Source organism: Mesoplodon mirus, assembly GCF_964341445.2.
Source record: "Mesoplodon mirus genome assembly, chromosome: 4".
Classification (NCBI taxonomy): Eukaryota; Metazoa; Chordata; class Mammalia; order Artiodactyla; family Ziphiidae; genus Mesoplodon; species Mesoplodon mirus.
In genome coordinates this window covers 81,302,550-81,322,877 of record NC_138979.1, presented here as the reverse complement: position 1 = coordinate 81,322,877, position 20,328 = coordinate 81,302,550, and the positions used below count along the sequence as shown (strand labels likewise).

The 20,328-nt window shown below is 47.9% G+C and overlaps 1 protein-coding gene across 2 annotated transcripts in view; it reads left to right on the top strand.

Moving 5' to 3' along the window:
• The window catches only part of ST8SIA2 (ST8 alpha-N-acetyl-neuraminide alpha-2,8-sialyltransferase 2), a gene marked incomplete at both ends in the record, with an annotated part of 59,884 nt that overhangs the window by 34,968 nt on the left and 4,588 nt on the right, over window positions 1-20,328 (top strand). For both annotated transcript variants that reach the window (XM_082619073.1, XM_082619072.1), the window contains 3 exons: window positions 1,536-1,664; window positions 5,963-6,220; window positions 10,876-11,169. In XM_082619073.1, the coding sequence (XP_082475199.1) occupies window positions 1,536-1,664; window positions 5,963-6,220; window positions 10,876-11,169 (681 nt within the window). The remainder of the gene's footprint in view (window positions 1-1,535; window positions 1,665-5,962; window positions 6,221-10,875; window positions 11,170-20,328) is intronic.

Genomic DNA, 20,328 nt, shown 5'->3' with positions numbered 1-20,328 from the left:
CAGTCTTTGGCCAGAAGACAGCTTGATACAGGAGTGTGAGCAAACGATTTGCAAGCCAACAGACTCAGGCGTGCCACTGGCTATGGTTGGACCATGTCCAGTCCCCATCCAGAGGATATCTTCCTCTTATATACTTTCTTTCTATAAATGGGGAAACTGAGGCTCAGAGAGATAAAGTGATTTTCCCATAGTCACACAACTTATGAAATCTTTTCACTACACCCTCTGCTTCTGTTCATGAAAACAGCAAAAATTGCAAAGGGTCAGGTCTTTTGTTTCCTTTCATAGGTTCCCTTTAAGCCTGCAGGCTGGAGGAATGCATCCACCTTACTCAAAACCCTTGAATTTTCTGTTCTCTGCAAAAGTTACATATTTTTGAATCCCAGACAAGGAATATCAGCCAGAGGAGTCAGGAATATTGGGAATGGAGGTATGTGGGGAGAAAGTGCACCCCCAAATAAATTCCTTTCTACCTACAGAAAGCAAAATAGAGCATTGGGTTTAGACCTGTTAAAAGGATTTCATCTTTTTTAACTTGGCTGTTCCAAGATAAATGCAGAGGACATAGTTGTTTGGTTTGAATTCTTTAAAGCTCCAGAATTTGGCATCAGAAATCCACTTATCATTCTAACTGAGAGAATCTGCTGTCAGCCCAGACAAAAGGAACTTGCGATGTGACCCACATGCATCTGTGTGCGTCCGGCAGAGGCAGGCTGGCTCCTACACTGCCTTTTGAGATGTAATTGTAACCTAGTTTCATAGAAACCTACCAGCATAGATTTCAAACATCTGAATTCAAGCGGGTCCTGTGGTGCCTGAGTCAGGTGGAAAGATTGTACGCACCCAGAATTATGATTGGCCCCGGGCATTCAGAGCCAGCCAGCAACTTCATCCATCCAGGCACCCCCCAAGGTCAAATCCAAATTCAAATTCAACAAACACTTATTTATTTAGCACCTGCTATGTTAGACCATTGGGGAATATAGAAATGAGTGAGGGAACTCCCCTGTTTACAGTCTAGTGGGAGAGAAACAGCACGGATAACTCTGGAACTACACAGACGTTTGAAGTGGCATCTTACAAACGAGGGATAATGAGATAAAGCTACATCCCATTGCCCCAATATGAGTTTTTGTTTCCTCTTTATTAAGTTTGTAAACCATCTTATGATACTTGGTTGTTAATGCAACTGCTCTTCGGAGTTTCACAAAAGTGGCTTGAAGAAGTATTACTATTACGACTGTGACGGCTAGGTTTCACTGGGAGGAAACATCAGGGGCTGGGGGTGGGGAGAAAGATAGTTCATCACCCCCTTCCTGTCTCCCAGAATATATGTAGGTAATACCTGAGGGAGAGAGTTGGTGCATTCTAGAAGATAAATAGACTTCCTTCCCTTCTCAGGTAATAACTGCAATTTTGCTCCTCTGAAGAAGTTTACATTCAAGCTTGTGCAAAAACAAAACTATTAGACTTGTCATTGGCTTGCTAACAGATCATGTCTCCCCTCTTCCTCTTTTTTTTCCTCCCCCTTCCAGAGCTGAAGTTGTAATAAATGGCTCCTCGTCGCCGGCTGTCGTTGACAGAAGTAATGAAGGCTTTAAGCGCAACATCCAACCAGCCTCAGCCAAGTGGAGACACAACCAAACGCTCTCTCTGAGGATCAGGTAGTGGTAATTACCTCTAGGACAAGAGACAGACTTGGCCTTCTTTGGCACAAGCTGACAAATTGCCGCTCTCCATCATCTAAAGAAGTCAGGGTAGAAATAAAATGTTTACCTCCCGCTGAGGCAGGTTTCATCTCTTAACTGATCAATTGGAAATAAAAACCCCAGGCAAGCCCGGCAGCCCAGCACATGTGTGCGGTGACTCAGGCCGGGGAAGTGACAGGAGCAACTGGCTGAGGTCCTGGGTTTGGAGGGAGTGAGGCTCTTGGGTCAGCAGCACTGAGAGCCTGGGGCGGGGGGGCGAGGATCACAGATGGCTTCTCCCAGAGGGCACCAAAGCAGCAGTCCTTGCCTGGCATCCATCCCCTTCCAGCGGCGATGGTCCTCCCATTTGTCTTTGGAGAGCTGTCTCCTCCCACAGCCCGTGTGACTTGAGTAGGCAGCCACTCCCTGATGACATGAAGAAAAGCTACAACTGGGCATCAGGTGACCCAGGAGCTGATGGGACACCTAACCACAAAGGGAGAGGTCTGTTTTAGCCAGAGAGCAACACTTGTCCTGATCTTGGCAGAGTGATGTTTCCAGAGCAGTGCAGTCATTGTTGGGTGGCGGGAATGGGGAACTGTAAGGAAGGGATTCCAATGTCAGCACTTTGGCCACTTGACTTTGACAGAGCTGTGATAGATGCAGCAAAGAGTGGTCAGTATAACCCAACCATTCACTTGCAGACATTGTGCTGGGAGCCGGGGGCGCTGACATGAATCAGACATGCTGGCAGGAGTCACAAATGTAACAAAGATAGAGCAGGGCAGTGTGATGTACACATTAGGCAGTGTTGCCTCATATAAATAGGTGGAGATAGGGCTTCCCTGGTGGCGCAGTGGTTGAGAGTCCACCTGCCGATGCACGGGACACGGGTTCGTGCCCCGGTCCGGGAAGATCCCACATGCCGCGGAGCGGCTGGGCCCGTGAGCCATGGCCGCTGAGCCTGCACGTCCGGAGCCTGTGCTCCGCAACGGGAGAGGCCACAGCAGTGAGAGGCCCGCGTACCACCAAAAAAAAAAAAAAAAAAGTTGGAGATAGATCATACTGAGGAGAGTACTCCATTTTGTAAGGGGACTAAGAGGGCTGGCCAGGAAAGATTTGCCAGGAGCAATGGGTTTTGAAGGAAAATTAGGAGTTTTCCAGGCATGCCAAGCTGCTGCCTGAAGTCTGGTGTTTGTGCTGTGTTGCTGGAGCACCCATCAGGAGGAGGGAATGGGGGTGATGAGGTCAGTGCAGTAACCAGGACCAGACGGGAAAGCCTTGACTATCACAGCCCACCTTCCCAGCCCATCATCATGGAGAGGAAGCTGAGAACAGGGGTCTGGGGCATGGCGGTCAGCCTTGACCATAGCCACCAAGAGTGTCACCATACAGAGCAGGGAGCTTCCCCCTTCAGGTGGGCTCACTGTCAGAATGCCCCTACCCCCGGGTTCTTGAGGCTTGGATTTGGGGCCTGAGGAAGTGTGGGGAGTAGAGAGGTGTGAGATTGGAGCCCTAGCAGCTGAGAAAGCATCTGAAGGAGCTGACTCCTGTCATCACCATTCTGCCTCCCCTCATTCAAGGCCTCTTCGGAGGGCCCCTGGCTGGGCCCTCGGCCTTCATCTTACACCCCAACAGCTGCCAACCTGCGTTACTCACCCCTGGTCAGCAGCCCTCGTGAAGCACGAGTCCTCGGACTGCTGTAACAAATTTCCACCAACTCAGTAGCTTCACACAAGAGAAATGTATTCCCCTATAGTTCTGGGGGCCAGAATTCTGAGCGCTCCCTCTGAAGGCTCCAGGGGGAGAAACTGTCCTTGCCCCTTCCAGCTTCTGCTGACTTCAGGCATTCCCTGCCGTGTAGCCATGTCACTCCAGTCTCTGCCTTGTCTTCACGTGGCCTTTCGCTCTGTGTCTGTGTATCCCCTCTCCTGTCTCTGATAAGGACACTTGTCATTGGATTTAGGGCCCATCAGGGTAACCAGGATGATCTCGAGATCCCTAATTTAAATACATTTGCAAAGATGCTGTTTCCAAATAAAGCACTTCACAGGTTCCAGGGTTAGGAGGTGAACATATATTTGGGAGGCCACTATTCACCCCACTACACCACCTGTGAGTGAAATCCTCCTGCCAGCACAAGCCCACCTCAATCTCCACTCACTCTTTCTCCCACCACTGGGTAGAGAAAAGGTTTCCCCCTTTCGGAGAAGACCGGACTGTGGCCGCCATGGGGATCCTGCAAACACACAGCTACCTTGACAGGAACAATGTGCCTTCACCCAGGGGAGAAAAGGATTTCCTTCATCTTCCTTCAATTAGTCACCAACATTATTCATAATAAAGATTCTGTGAGTGATTTGGAATGATGTTTAATAATTAGTAGTAATTTCTCATAATTAGTTAGAAATTAACCCATCCACAGAGTTTAGCTATGGGATTTCTGGGGGCTCTCTTTGCTTTTAAATACTCTGGGGGTAAGTAATTGCAAAGGTTTCAGCAATTTCCAGACCATATTAGTTTGTAAAGTTGTGTAATCCTGGGTAAAGCACTATAAATAAAAACGATGTTTTCTGTTGTATCTCTGTTTTCCATCAAGAGATACAAATTATTCATCAAGAGTGGTTTCCCCTGCATGAAAGCACGAGATCAAGATTATTAATAAGGCAAGACCAGTGGAACAGGAGCATTGTGCCCTGTCAAGCATTCTAGGTGCCCCTTGGTGATGCCAGAGGCTCCCAAACCTGGACCCACCTTAGAGTCCCCTGCGGAGCCTTTGAAATGCTGAGACCTGGGCCACACTCAGAATCAGGATTTCTCAGGCATCAGCCTGGAGCTTCTAAACTCTTTGTAGTTCCCCAAATAATTGAATGTGCATCCTTCTGGGATACACCACAGGTTGTGACCATCTCAGATCACACAGGCTCTCAGGGATCAGTGTGACCATCTGTGCAATGGTACAGCCACCTTGCAAATCCTCACATTTGCAAAGCGTGTGAAGGTCCTGTTCCTCTGGGGCTTGGTGGAAAAGAACAGCAACATTGTGTCTGTTCTAGATGGGGGCTCACTAGCTGCAGGAAATGAAATTAATTCCAGGTGATCTGGGTACCAGATTTCCTTCTCCGGATGACTTGAATCATTTCTAAAAACCTTTGGGGCAGTTTACACAGTTTTTAAAGTGAAACCTCCAGTTAGGATCCTCACCTTCCTGGGGGCAGGAATAAAACTCCCCTGGTGATTCTGAGAGGATTCCTATCCCTTTTCTGACCACATCCCATCCCATCTATGTGCTTTGCTAGATGATTCTGGAGCTTTCCCCCTAAATCAAAGTCATGCTGAAGCCTAGAGAGCTGTCTTTTGATCACCTTTGTTCTGAAACAACACAAAGCAACGCTGCTCTGTGGGACCAGAGAGGTATCAATATTCACAAACTCCAAACAAGACAGCAGTGAAGAGGGCCAGGGAGGACACAGCACAGAAAGGACCAGTGCACGGACGGCAGGCCATGTTCGCAGTCCTGCAAACGGCGAGTGGTTGACACACCTCACAGTGTCCACCCACCCACTAGCCCCCTGGGAGGCCCCTGTGCCCAGAGAAGGCTTCCAGGGAAGAAAATAGGCCACTGAGGAATGAGGGACACCTGTCATTCCGGTTTCCAGGTCCTAATTCAGGACTGCCTGTCAGATGGTGGCCCTGAATCCCACTCAGAGAGGGGAGTATGAGATAGGATGACCATGGTCTGGGTTTGCCCCAGACTCAGGTGCAGTTTGTCCCTGGGGTACAAGGCTTTCAGTCTAAGACCACGCTTTCCTAGGCAAACCAGGGTGGCAGGTCACCCTTCCTTCCAGGGCCCTTCATGATGAGCTCACATTCAGTCCTGATGAAGTCATTTCCCAGGGCAGGTATCCTGTCTCCTAGAAGGAGGACCAGATCGGCCTCTGGGCCATGTTGCCAGTCTCTGCCCAGAGCCAGAGATTGGAGATTCTCCAGTCAAACACATAGACGGGATGAGATGTGGTCAGAAAAAGGAAGGAAATCCTCTCAGAATTACAGGGAAGTTTTATTCCTGCCCCTAGGAAGGTGAGGATCCTAACTGGAGATTTTACTTTAAAAACTGTGTAACCAGAGATTCTCAGAGGGCATCTGACCTCTAGCTGCCCCTGTGTGCTGGGCTGCATCAGCCCTGCAGGGTGACCAAGGAGAGGAAAAGCCAGGTTGGCAAAGGGCAGGTAGCAACAGGAGACTTTTTCCTCATGTGTGTTTGGTTTTCGTAGGAAGCAAATCTTAAAGTTCTTGGATGCTGAAAAGGACATTTCTGTCCTCAAGGGGACCCTGAAACCCGGAGATATTATTCATTACATCTTCGACCGAGACAGCACAATGAACGTGTCCCAGAACCTCTATGAGCTCCTCCCCAGAACCTCTCCGCTGAAGAACAAGCACTTCGGGACGTGTGCCATCGTGGGCAACTCCGGGGTCTTGCTGAACAGCGGCTGCGGGCAGGAGATTGACACACACAGCTTTGTCATCAGGTAACCGCGGTAGATGTCCTGGACACAAAGTGACAGGCATATTTAAGTTGAGCATTGCCCGTTGTCCCAAAAGGATCAAACAAGATTAGTTGGGTGAGTCCCCTTCCTCAACCTTGACTGTCCATTAGAATTGCTCGGTAGCCTTGGAAAGTTCCAACATCCAGACTGCACCCGAGACCAATTAAATCTGTCAGAGGGGTGGGGGCATGTAGCCCAGGGAGCCTGAGGGCTTCTGGTGTACAGCCAAGATTTTTTTTTTTTAAACATCTTTATTGGAGTATAATTGCTTTACAATGTTGTGTTAGTTTCTGCTGTATAACAAAGTGAATCAGCTATACATATACATATGCCTTCATATCTCCTCCCTGTTGCGTCTCCCTCCTACCCTCACTGTCCCACCCCTCTAGGTGGTCACAAAGCACCGAGATGATCTCCCTGTGCTATGCGGCTGCTTCCCACTAGCTATCTATTTTACATTTGGTAGTGTATATATGTCCATGCCACTCTCTCACTTCGTCCCAGCTTACCCTTCCCCCTCCCCGTGTCCTCAAGTCCATTCTCTACATCTGTGTCTTTATTCCTGTCCTGCCCCTAGATTCTTCAGAACCATTTTTTTTTACATTCCATATATATGTGTTAGCATACAGTATTTGTTTTTCTCTTTCTGACATACTTCACTCTGTATGACAGTCTCTAGGTCCATCCACCTCACTACAAATAGCTCAATTTCCTTTCTTTTCATGGCTGAGTAACATTCTATTGTATATATGTGCCACATCTTCATTATCCATTCCTCTGTCGTTGGACACTTGGGCTGCTTCCATATCTATTGTAAATAGAGCTGCAATGAACATTGAGGTACATGACTCTTTTTGAATTATGGTCTTCTCAGGGTATATGCCCAGTAGTGGGATTGCTGGGTCATATGGTAATTCTATTTTTAGTTTTTTAAGGAACCTCCATACCGTTCTCCATAGTGACTGTATCAATTTACATTCCCACCAACAGTGCAAGAGGGTTCCCTTTTCTCCACACCCTCTCCAGCTTTTATTGTTTGTAGATTTTTTGATGATGGCCATTCTGACAAGTGTGAGGTGATACCTCATTGTAGTTTTGATTTGCATTTCTCTAATGATTAGTGATATTGAGCATTCTTTCATGTGTTTGTTGGCAGTCTGTATATCTTCTTTGGAGAAATGTCTATTTAGTTCTGCCCATTTTTGGATTGGGTTGTTTGTTTTTTTGGTATTGAGCTGCATGAGCTGCTTGTATATTTTGGAGATAAATCCTTTGTCAGTTGCTTCATTTGCAAATATTTTCTCCCATTCTGAGGGTTGTCTTTTCATCTTGTTTATGGTTTCCTTTGCTGTGCAAAAGCGTTTAAGTTTCATTAGGTCCCATTTGTTTATTTTTGTTTTTATTTCCATTTCCCTAGGACGTGAGTCAAAAAGGATCTTGTACAGCCAAGATTGAGAACCGTTGGTCTAGAACAGAGGCAGGCAGACTATGGCCCATAACCTGTTTTTATCAATAAAGTTTTACTGAAACACAGCCATGCCCATTCATTCTCATATCCTCAGTGGCTGCTTTCTCACTGCGATGTAGAGTTGAATTAGTTGTACAGAGTTGAAGAATTGCAACAGAGAGAGCGTATAGCCCACAAGCCTAAAATACTTATTATCTGGCCCTTTGGAGAAAAAGTTTGCTGACCCCTGGAGAGAGCCCAGTACAAAAGGTTGGTTTAAAAAGTCTCCTGGGCTGGCCAGTTGTTGGCCCAAGTTTGGAAAACTCTTTTAAGTTGTACTCTACTAGTACCTTTATTCTCCTGTAGACAAAATCTGGGAAGTGAAGGGGCGACAGAGAGACTTGTATTTGTACTTGACCATCATTCTCTCCAAAGAGAGAATGAGCTCTCATTCTCATTTCTCATTTTCCAGTCGCCTGGGGACACATTTGGACACAGTTACTCACGGCCCTGATACCTGACCCCCAACCCAACTCAAAAACAAGGCCTTGCTGTCCCCTGGTCAAAAGTAGGGCACACAGAGCCTCAAGTTTCATCCCAAACAGCACCCCAGCACTGGCAGAACCTCATCTCACGTTTCTACCGGGACTCTCTTGATGCAAAGAGAGCCTTGTCCTGGGCTTTGGGAAGTGGCCTTATCACAGAGCTCCCTGGACCTCAGGACATGGGATTAGATGGGGTGCTGACTCCTGCATCCACTGTGATGCACGAGCTGCTACAGCCCAGCAGCCACGCTTGTTTTAGTTTGTTGTCCTTTGCCAGGTTCTGTCTGTGCCTGGCATACCCAGTGGTTCAGTCCTGTTTCTCCAAGCTCTCCAGTCGAAAAATTGGGGAGGGCGAGGAGAGGGGAGAGGAGAAGGGAAGTGGCAGGTTTGTCTGATTAGAAGCCAGAGAAGGGGTGAGGGTAGTTGGGGAGGGCGTTAAAGGTATGGTCAGAGGGCAAAAGCTGACCCTGGCAGGGTCTGATCACCTCCTGGGGAGCCTGGCAGCATTGAAGGTGGCCTTCCTGACCTGGTTTCCATATTGAGTTTTCAGTTCTCCACCCAGCCCGACCCCAGGATTTCCAGAGGCCACAGCGGGTTCTAACCAACAGTTTTTTGTTTTGCTTTGTTTTGTTTTTTTGACACTTGCACAGCAAGATGAGTGGTATGATATCTGGAGTCCAGTCTTGGCTCTGCTGCCCATTTGTCACGTGACTCGGAGTGTGTCACTCCCCTTTCTGGGCCTCAGTTTCATCATCTGTAACCTGGGCGGTGGGGCTGATAGTCTCTGAAGTCCTTCCGTTAGGCTCTAGCCCAGTGTCTCCAGACATAACCAGCGTATGAATCACCTGAGCTTATCAAGATGCAGAGTCATCAGGTCTGGGGTGGGGCCCGACAGTCTGCATTTCTAATACCCTTGTGCCACTGAGTGGACGGCACGTTGAGAGGCATGGCCACAGCACGCTCTGCCCCTCCCAGGACTCACATCCGCAACGGTCCACACGCACTTGGAAAAGAGGGACCTGAAACACCACGGCGAGAGCCACTTAGAACAATGTGTAGCTGTACTTTGACCTTTATTCTATGGCTCTCACAGATCTGCCTGTCTGTGGGGCCGACTTGTGTGGTTTTTCAGGACAAAAGTCACACGGCGCCACTGTGTACAGACCCCCACTGGCTGCCAGGTGGGAGCATCCCTGACACACAGACTCTTTGCTATCTCACCTTGTTTGCCTCTCTCACCCCATCTCCTCCATACAATATGCCCCCATCAGAGCAAATCACCTGCCTTCCCCTAAATGCCCACACTGCTTCATACCCCTAGGCCCCTGTGATACATTTATTGGGCCTAAAATGCCATAGCATGATGTTTCCTAAACTGCCTGGTTCTAAGACTAAATACCAATTCCTCAGCTCACCTGCTGAATCTGGACCTCCAGGTGAGGGACCGGGGGATTCTGTATTTTTTTTTTTTTTTTTTTTTGCGGTACGCGGGCCTCTCACTGTTGTGGCCTCTCCCGTTGCGGAGCACAGGCTCCGGATGCGCAGGCTCAGCAGCCATGGCTCACGGACCCAGCAGCTCCACGACACGTGGGATCTTCCCGGACCCGTGTCCCCTGCATCGGCAGGCAGACTCTCAACCACTGTGCCACCAGGGAAGCCCAGGATTCTGTATTTTTAACCACTGCCTGAGGTGATTCTTCTGCTCTTGCAAGCTGGAGAAACACTCTCCTGAGGTGCCTTATCCACAAATGGGCTTCTGCTCTGCCGTCCTTCCAGACTTTCCGTGATGGTCACCACCTCAGGAAGCCCACCCGATGCTCCTCCTCCCCGTGAGGTTGATGATAACAGTGAACATGTACTGAGCTCTCACTGTGGTCCAGCAGCGTTCTAAGTACTGGGTGTCTAGGGACTGCCTTAATCCCTGGTAGGGGATGATGTTGTGATCTCCGTCATAGCTAAAGAAAAACTGTTGTGGCTGTTCCTTAACCAGGAGGAAGCTCTCAGAAAGCACAGAGAGGTTGATCAGTTTACCTAGAATCACACAGGTAGAAAATATCAGAGCTGGGCTTCCCTGGTGGTGCAGTGGTTGAGAGTCCGCCTGCCAATGCAGGGGACACGGGTTCGTGCCCCAGTCCAGGAAGATCCCACATGCTGCAGAGCGGCTGGGCCCGTGAACCAAGGCTGCTGAGCCTGCACGTCCGGAGCCTGCACTCCGCAACGGGGGAGGCCACAACAGTGAGAGGCCCGCGTACCGCAAAAAAAAAAAAAAGAAAGAAAATATCAGAGTTGAATTCTGAACCCAGGAGTGTGTCTTCAGAGCCCTCACTCTGTCACCTAATGTGACCAGGTCACACCTGCCTATAGCATGCTCATCTTGTGGGCTGAGGGCTGACTTACTGGCAGGCATTGTCCAACCCCGGGGCCCAGCAAGGTTCTATGTATGTGCTAAGGGCCCAGTAAATATATGTGTCAGGAGAAGAAGGAACAGGGATGACAGGAGGGCCTGGTGAATTCAGGAAGATGCCCTGGGTCTTTGTTTGGGGATGAGGAGGATGTGAGGAGAGATAAAGGATGGGTAAAGTTAAGTATAAGCAGCAGTGCCTCAGCTTCCCCAAAAGGACCATCGCTGCCTTTTTCTCCGGCAGATGCAACCTGGCCCCGGTGCAGGAGTACGCCCAGGATGTGGGGCTCAAGACAGACCTGGTGACCATGAACCCCTCTGTCATCCAGCGGGCCTTCGAGGACTTGGTCAACGCCACGTGGCGGGAGAAGCTGCTGCAGCGGCTGCACAGCCTCAACGGCAGCATCCTGTGGATCCCCGCCTTCATGGCTAGGGGCGGCAAGGAGCGGGTCGAGTGGGTCAACGAGCTCATCCTGAAGCACCGCGTCAACGTGCGTACTGCATACCCCTCTCTGCGCCTGCTGCACGCCGTCCGCGGGTGAGCAGTCACGGGGTGTGGGGGGTGCTTGAGAGGCAGTTTTCCTTTCCCAGGTGCATTTGCAGCCCAGCTCCACCACTCACTCGTTATCTGACCTCTGCAAGTCACCTGGCCTTTCTGAGCCTCCCTTCCTGGAGAAGTAGGCTGGCAAATGTGTGGCATGTGGCGTGCCAGTTCTGAGCAATCTGTTGCCAGAGAGCTGTGTGGAGAATGATCCTCGGACAGCCACTGGGTGGAGGAGAAACCATAGAGGGGCAAAAAGGAAAGCAGGAATATCTGTTGGGAAGCCATTGCAAGACTCCAGGTTGGGAATCACTGTGGCTTAGACTGGGACAGTGGTAGTAGATATGCAACACTTTGGTCAGATTTGCTAGAACATTTAGAGTAGAGGCAGCAGGATTTGCTAATGGATTCTATTTAAGGACCTCAAGGGGTGAGAGAAAGAGAGAAATCCAGGATGACTTTCAGGGTTAGAGTTAGAGCAGATGTGTGGACAGTGGTGCCATTCTCTGTGATGGGAGAGTCTGGAAGAAGTCTGTGTGTGTTTGGGCATGTTGAGGAAGAGAGCTCTTTCTTGGGCATATTAAGTGTGAGATACCTGTTACAAATATATCTCATGACACTCCTGACTGCCAGCTTGGCCCTGCATCCAGTGGTCCATCCAACCACCTGGCAGTTCACAGTCCTGCTCTGGTGACATAAGACAATTTCTGGGGGACATTGGAATGATCTTCACTGGGGCCTTAGCCTAACTCGGTGTGACCCTAGGAAGTTCTTTGAGCCACCCAGAAAGAACTCTTGCTGTCTTCATAAAGGTGACCCCCGACCTGAGACACCCAAGCCTGTGACCAGCACTGGTCTAATTAGGATGGGTATCAATACAGAAACCCATTGCCCTCAAGAAACACCTAGAGAGACATTCAATGAGAGGCAGCCACATTCATGGCTGATGGAGAAGAGTGACACCTGTATGGACCCAGGCTCGCTAGGGCTGCATTCTTTATCCTGGAGGTTGACCTGTCAAGCCTCCCTTTAGCACCCACTTCACCCCCTCACGGAGCGGGGCTGCTGCAGCAACCCCCATCTCATGGATTTAGGCTCCATGCCTTTAACATTGTTCCCTCCTGGAAGGAGGAAAGTCTTTATGTGGTTTTGAGGTCAGAGGATATGAGGGAAGAAGACAAAGTGCCCTTTGGTAAAGAGAAAAAAAGTCCCTTGGCTAGGGAATGGGCAACCACCTGGAAGAAACTATGCAGCCAGAACTATTTCCAGCTATAATTGACTCACTTTCACCTGTCAAAATAGCATTAAGCACCAGTAATAAGCCCTTTAAACAAACAGGCTGTTAATCCTGAGATTGCAATATCTTCCTTTGCAGGAACTCCCGGGAGGAAATACTGCAGGAGAGACGGATGGGAAAGGGTTCTCCTTTTAGCAAGGGGAGGGGGCAGGAATGAGGGCTTCAGGGGCCTTGGGATGGATTTCTGACAATGGCCCCCTCCCTCTGTGCGGACACTGGGCCCTGTTGGGTTTGGGTCCAGTAGGGCATCACTGAGAAGGTGGGCAATGTCTGTATTGAGAGGAAGGGCTTGCCTCTGTTCCCACCAGGTGGGAACTTACCTGGTGTTTACTGCAAGAGAAAGAATGAGCTGGTGAGGGATGCAGAACAAAGGCATTTGAGAAAACAGCAAGGGGTCATAGAGAAGAAGGCTGAGGAGGAGTCTGGCTAAGAGGCAATCTGGCCTAACTTCAAGAACATGAGCTTTGGAGGTAGGGACACCTAGGTTCACATCCCAGCCCCGTTACTCCCTTGGTTGTATAACATCCTTGACCAGGTGGCTTGTCTCCTGTGCCCTGCTTTCTGTATTTATATTGGGGAGCAATACCTACAACAGAATGTGTGTCCTGTGCCAACACAGGGGAGACAGACAATCAGTCATAGCTACTGTGATCATGGCAGCTGCCACCAACCACCAACCAGGAGATTAGACTTGTACTGTAGACTCAAGAGGTAGAAGTAGGACCAGAGGGTGAAATCACTGGGAGGGAAATTTATTTAGCCTCCATTTAATAAAGGAGTCTATAGAACAATAGACTAAGTCAAATTCACCTGTCAGGAGTTCTTTACCTCAAAGTTCCAATATGGGTTGTAGTTTGCAGAATAATCTTATTTCCTTATTAAAAATCTGTTGTCCAATAAACACCCCATTTATGGGGTGGGATAGGATAAACACTTTTTTATTGTGGTAAAATATACACCACATAAAATTGACCATTTTAACCATTTCCAACTGTACAGTTCAAGAGTGTTAAGTATTTTCACATTGTTGTGAAACAGATCTCCAGAACTTTTTCTTCATGCAAATCCAAAACTCTGTACTGATTAAACACAAGTCCCCTTTTCCTCATATATCCAACCCCTGGTAACCACCATTCTACTTCTGTTTCTATGATTTTAGCTACTTTAGATACCTCATATAAGTAAAGTAATATAGTATTTGCTTCTTTGTGACTGGCTTATTTCACTTAATGTAATGTCCTCAAGTTTCATCCATGTTGTAGCATGTGTCAGAATTTCCTTCCTTTTGAAGGCTGAATAATATACTATTGTATGTATATGCCATGTTTTGTTTATCCATTCATCCATCAATGGACATTTGGGTTGCTTTTACCTCTTGGCTCTTGTGAATAGTGCTGCTATGAACATGGGTCTGTGAATAGCTCTTTGAGACCCTGCTTTCAATTCTTTTGGATATACACTCAGAAATGGAATTGTTGGATCATACCATAGTTCTATTTTTAATTTTTTAAGGAGCCTCCATACTGTTTTCCATAGTGGCAGCACCATTTTACAATCTACCAACAGTGACAAGAGTTCCAGTTTCTCCACATTCATCCAACACTTGTTATTCAATTTATCCACATCCTGGCCAACACTCATTATTTTGGTTTTTTGATAGTATAGCCCATTGAAACCATTTTAAAGTGTACAATTCACTTAGAAGAAATTCACTCTTATAGGGAAACATAGGGAATCTCCTCATGACCTTGGATTTGGCAATGGTTTGTTAAGTATGACACCAAAAACACAGGTAAAAACAACAGCGACAAACAACAAAATAGATAAAAATGGACTTCATCAAAGTTAGAACTCTTTGTGTGCCAAAAAGACAATATATCAAGAGTTACAAAGTTACCTATAGAATAGGAGAAAATACTTGCAAGTCATATTGTCTAATACGGGCTTAATATCCAGAATATATAGAGACCTCCTATAACTCAACAACAACAACAAAAATCAAACAACCCAATTCAACAGTGGCCAAAGGACTTGAATAGATATTTCTCCAAAGTAGATATACAAGTGGCCAATAAGCACACGAAAAGGTGCTCAACATCACTAATCACTAGGGAAATATAAGACAAAACAACAATGCGTTGCAACTTCACACCCACTCGAATGGCTATTATCAAAACAGTGGAAAATAACACGTGTGAGGAAATTAGAATACTTGTGCTTGTTGATCAGAACGTCAAGTGGGCATTGACTTTGAGCACCCTAGTGTCTTCATTTTACAAATGAGGACCTTGATGACCAGACAAGTTGGGTGAAGTGCTTTGAGGTCACCCAGCCAGTAAGAGTCACAACCACGAACGTAACCACATTGTCTTGCTTTAATGCAATGCACCCGACGCAGCAGACGTTCACACCCACCCAGTTCTGGGTTTGGGGGTGCTATTAGCGCAGGGGGCTGGGAGCTGCTGCACTGAAGACGTGGTGTTAGGAGACCCCAGTGGATAGCAGCATGTCAAGACTCCACCTGCACAGCACCGTTATCGCAAGCACAGGGCAGCTTCCCCACCAAGCAGAACAAGCGGCAAGGTCAGGATACCTCGGAACAGGCTTATAAGATAGATACTATTTCCATCCCCATTTTACTCATAAGGAAACAGGCTCAGGAATGTGAAGAGGATTGCCCAAGATCACTCAGATGGGAAGAGGGGGATTAGAATCCACATGTAGAGGCTTCAAAGTCTCTGCTTTTCCCACTGCCACGTGCCTTCCCATACCCTTGACACATAGACTGACCACTGTCTGTTGACCATTGATGCCCCAAAGACACTAATTGATTAGATTAATGTTGACTTCATGGAGATCTTTAAAAACAGGCCACCAGCATCCTGTCCTGCCAACTGTCCCCATTTTTACCAGTGACTTACTTGAAGGCATCAATTGTCTGCTTAGAAAATTCACAGGTGATGTGACTTTTGGGGAATTCCCAATACTGGGGGCCTCAGAGTTGAATCCAAATTTCTCTTGACAGGCTGAAACAACGAGCCAATCTAAGAGAAAGAAATTTCATATGAATGAATGCAAGATTCTGTACTTGGGTTCCAAACAGTTGTACAGGTAAAGAGGGATAAACAGTACCAACCATCAGCAGATGTGTGGTTGCTCAAAGGGATAATGTGATCTTAGCATTACACATCCACAGCAATGGATGGATGGGTAACATCTTTGAGAGTCAGGGAGGTCAGCGATGGCCTTGTTGGAGAATAACATTCAGTTTTGGGTACCAGGCTGGAGAGGGGCCACAGTGACAAAGAAATTCAAAAGTTGAAAGGATTTGGGAAGAGAAGTCTCCAAGGAGTATGAGAGCAATCTTTCTTATTCAGCAAATACTTACAGGCACCTCAAGGGTTCCAGGCCTGTGCTGGGGGAACATAAAAATCAATAAATCAAGGCTCCTTCCCTTGAAGGGCTCGCAGATTTGGACTGTGAGTCTCCAGGTGTGAACTAGGGTCGGGAAAGGATCTAGAGTAAGTCTGATTTCCTCTGGACACTGGGAAGAACATTCCAACAAATAAAGATCATCTGAAATGAGCACAGTTGCCCCTTAGGAACGGATGAATTCTGCATTCTTGGAGATGTCCAGACAGCAAGGGATGCCCCTTACTGGGCTGTGGAGAGGGAAATACGTATTATACAGTTAGGGTGTTAGTTTGCTAGGGCTGCTGTAACAAAGTACCACAGGCTGGGTGGCCTAAAGAACAGAAATGAATTGCCCTACAGTTCTGGAGGCTAGAAATCCTTCTGGGGCCTCTGAGGGAAGAATCTCTTCCAGGTCTCTCTCTTTGACTTGTAGATGGCCATCTTCATCATTCTCCCTGTGTGCCTGTCTGTCTCCAGATTTAAGGACATCAGTTATATTGCATTAGAACTCACTCTAGTAGCCTCATTTTAACTTGGTTGTCTCTGTAAAGACCCTTATCTCCAAAGGTCACATTCTGAAGTACTGGAAGTTATGACTTCAACATATGAGTTTTGGGGGGATGCAATTCAACCTTTAACAGTTGGGCTAGATAGTACCCGCCCCCCCCCATAGAGAGCCTTTGATTCAACACACCTGTGCTAGGAGAATCTCTACCCACCATGTACTCTCAAGATTCCTGCCATCTGTGGCAGTTATCGGTCCTGGATATTGCAGGGAAGTGGGCATCGTGGGGCAGAGACACTGAGCAGAAGGCCTGCCCTTCGACACTCACTGCCCCTGACCCAACCTGGCTTCCAGGAGCTTCTGGCTCTGCCGGCCCTCAGGGTGGCACAGTGCCCTGGCTGGCTGTTGGCAAGGGGCGTGAGCAATGGAGGGGAAGGACACCCAGGCAATTGAATTTGGCTGCAGGAAGTGGGAAGCTCTGATCAGCAGCTGGTAGTGAATAGCTCTAATTCAGTTACCACAATGGGGAAGGCTGGGACCTACAGAGAGGGCTGCCCTCGGGCAGGAAAGCAGCTCGCTGGCTGGCCTGTGTAGCCAGCCGCCCAGCCCACAAGCCTAGGGCCATGGGCTAGGCTTAATTCATGCTTAATTAGGCATGAAGGCCGGTGAATTCATGCTTAATTAGGCATCAGGAGTGCTGAGCCTAGGCCCTCGGAAGGCGCTGATCCAGCGGGCACCACTGCCAGGGCTGGAGCAGCGGCTCAGCAAAGTAGGCCTTGCTGCCTGTCAGAGGGGAGCAGAACCCGAGGCTGGAGGGCAGGTGCAGGGGGTGAGAGGAAGCAGGGTGCAGGGCGGCAGGGGAGAGACCAGCTAAGGCTGGAGGGGGCCCCTCCCAGACATGCCTATCAGAGTCCACAGAGCACGTCTCCAGGGCCGGTCACAGGAGTTGAGGCCCAGTCTCCTCCAGTGGACATGGAGTGTGGAAGTGCATTGCCTGGTGGTGTTACCTAAATAAAGGGAGGAAGGTCTGGGGTGTTAAAGCACAGATGGCATTGGTCATTTTTAATGGATTGTCTCCATTTTTTTTTTAAATAGCAATGGACATAGTCAAAAGAAAAAGCCAAATAGTATGGAAGGATTTCAAGTGAAAAGTGAACCCTTCTCCACAGAAACAGCCTATTAAACTGGTTTTTCTATATGTATCCTTCCAGAAACATCCACTTTCACACCTAAGGGAGCATGTTTTAAGTACTGCACTTTGCTAAATTCTGGAAATTATTCCATATCGACATGCAGCACCTCATTCTCCTTCACAGCTGCCTTACACTCCACCATGTCTGGACCATAATTTCTGTTAGCAGAAGGCATCAGTGGGCATCACAAGCTTTTCCAGTCTGCTGCTGTGATCAGTATTACAGCAATTGTCCTGGACTGGCATCTACACACATATGTATATATGTAGTCTTGCTTTTTAGATGTGCCATTGCTAAAAAAGGGAGATGGATATATGCTATATGCATTGTTAGTTTTCATAGAGATTGCCAAATTGCCCACCACAGAGGTATATACCAATTTACACTCCCACCTATGATTATTGAAAATGCCTGTTTTCCCATAACCTCCCCAACATGATGTGTTATCAACAACTATTATCTCTGCCAATCTGGTGAAAAATGGCATCTCGTTGTGTGAAATTGAATTCCTTTAATTATGAATGAGGTTAAATATAACTTTTTTTTCTATTTGTAGTGGCCTCAGTTTAGATTCCAGAATCTAGCCAGAAGGTTTAAACCCCCAAGAAATGGTCTTGCTGGGTCCCTACAGGGCTTCTAGCGACAGAAGCGATACCTGTGCGGGAGCAGCAGTCTCTAGACTCCCTGGGGCCACCCCCACGTGTAGCAAGGAGGAACGCCTTAAGTAACCGGCATCATGGTTTTTCCTTCTTTCTTTTGGCAACATACTGTCTAGGATGCTGTTAGCCCACCTTTCACATGTGAGAACCCAGTGGCTGCCTAGAAGGGTTTAGGGTAAGGCCAGGCTCCTTCCACCTCTCCTGCCAGTGCCCCCGAAGGGAGACATTAACCCCTACTTGCTAATCTTTACTCACTGCTTCATTAAATAAAGATCTGTGAAGCACCCACTCTGTGGGTGAGCTGTGCTTGGATCTGGGGTTACATGGAAGCAAGAAGTCAACCCACTTGCTCATAGAAGTTTAAATTGTAGGGGAGGAGGAAGACAAGTAAACAAATCGTTATAGCATAGCATGATCAGCGCTAGGATAGGAAAAGAACAACATACAGGACACAAAACCATCCAGGCAGGTCCTAGAAGGCTTCCTTCAGGGAAGCTGAGAAGGAGTTGCCAGCCAGGAGAAGTAGGAGGTGGTGGTGTCCTGGAAGAAACCAGAAGTTCCTGGTGGCAGTGTGGCTGTGCATGCCAGGTGGTGGGAGGGATTTCAGGCCCAAATCTCAAGGGCTTCACAAGTTGGGCTGAGGCTGCTGGATGTTATCCTGTGGACCCCAGGAGTCATGGGGGAGCTTTTGGTGGCATGGTAATACTTGAGGCTAGCCTGGCTTACTTGAGTGAGAACACTGGCTTGGGTAAGCATGGAGGGCTGGGGACCAGGAATCAGCCTCAAGCATCCCCAGGGCTTAACCAGCTCTGCATACCAGCCCCAAATTCTGAAACAAACCCCCCGATCTCCACTTCCACAAAGTTGGGAAGCTACATCCTGAGATGCCCCCAAGACACCAGAGCTCTAAGGTGTTCCCAAGGAAAGACAGCAATGGGCTTTGAGGCCCCTGGACCAGAGACCGGGCTGGTGATGTAGGTGACGAGAGAACAGGAGTCTGAGAGCCCTGTTTCTGGCTTTGCTGATGATCCTGTGCAAAGCATCACCAAGTATCCCTCAATGACCTCCTGTGAGGCATTCCTGTTCCACAAGGACGATATGAGCTATATCCCACAAAATGCTTTCAGCTTCTTAGAGAAAGCCCCTTTGGTCACTTTTTCCAACCATGGCAGCCACCATGCTTGCCACATACCAAGCACAGGAATCCAGGGAGAAGGATAAGTGTGCTTTGGTGATGATTTTGGCAATCTTCACTTATTGCTGTCCATGCTCATAAAATACGGCACTTAATTGTCTTGGCAACTGGGGTAACAAATTTGAAAAATAATTACTGCCTTTTTGGAGATTACTTTGCCTTCTAATTAAAGCCTCCAGACTGGGATATTAAAGGTGCATTGTCAATACAGCATCCTTGTGAAACCCTTGTGATTTAGCACAACAGAAGTTTATTTCTCATCCTCGCAAAGCATCCTGGATGCACCCAGCTAACCTCGTTTAGGAAGGCAAAATTAATTAGTTTGTGTTTTAACACCCAGCTGTTATCTCAAGGAAAGAAATCGTCTACAAGTCGGCCATGCACACAGTCTCTAAATTGGCCAGGGCGACTGAGGAGCGATAAAGGAAATGGAGAGTGATTTGTTCCTGCATAACTGTCGGCTTCTAGAACAAGCTGCTCATTAAACGGCGCCCCCGTGTCCCTGTCAGACCTCACTCAGGAGCTCTTGTTTACCCACAGAGGCAGAATCGGAAATGAGAGGGTCCCTCCCTGCCACTGAGCTCTCAATTCATTCCGGAGCCTCTTTTGCTGTTAACACCTTTCCCAGTGAGCGATTCTGGGCAGCAGATCTGAGAGGCTGGGCGTTTCTATTCCTGTCCTAGCCGGCCAGAGTCACAAAGCTGCGTGCACTGCTAGCTTCCCCCCTCTCCTTTTCTACTTCTTCCCATTTTTCGATTCCATTTAAGTCCAACGTTGCCGAGCGCCATGGAAGCCAGGATAATCAATTCTAGTTTATGCTACAGTAACAATCCCTGAAACCCTTGTGATTTAGCACAACAGAAGTTTATTTCTCATCCTCGCAAAGTGTGATG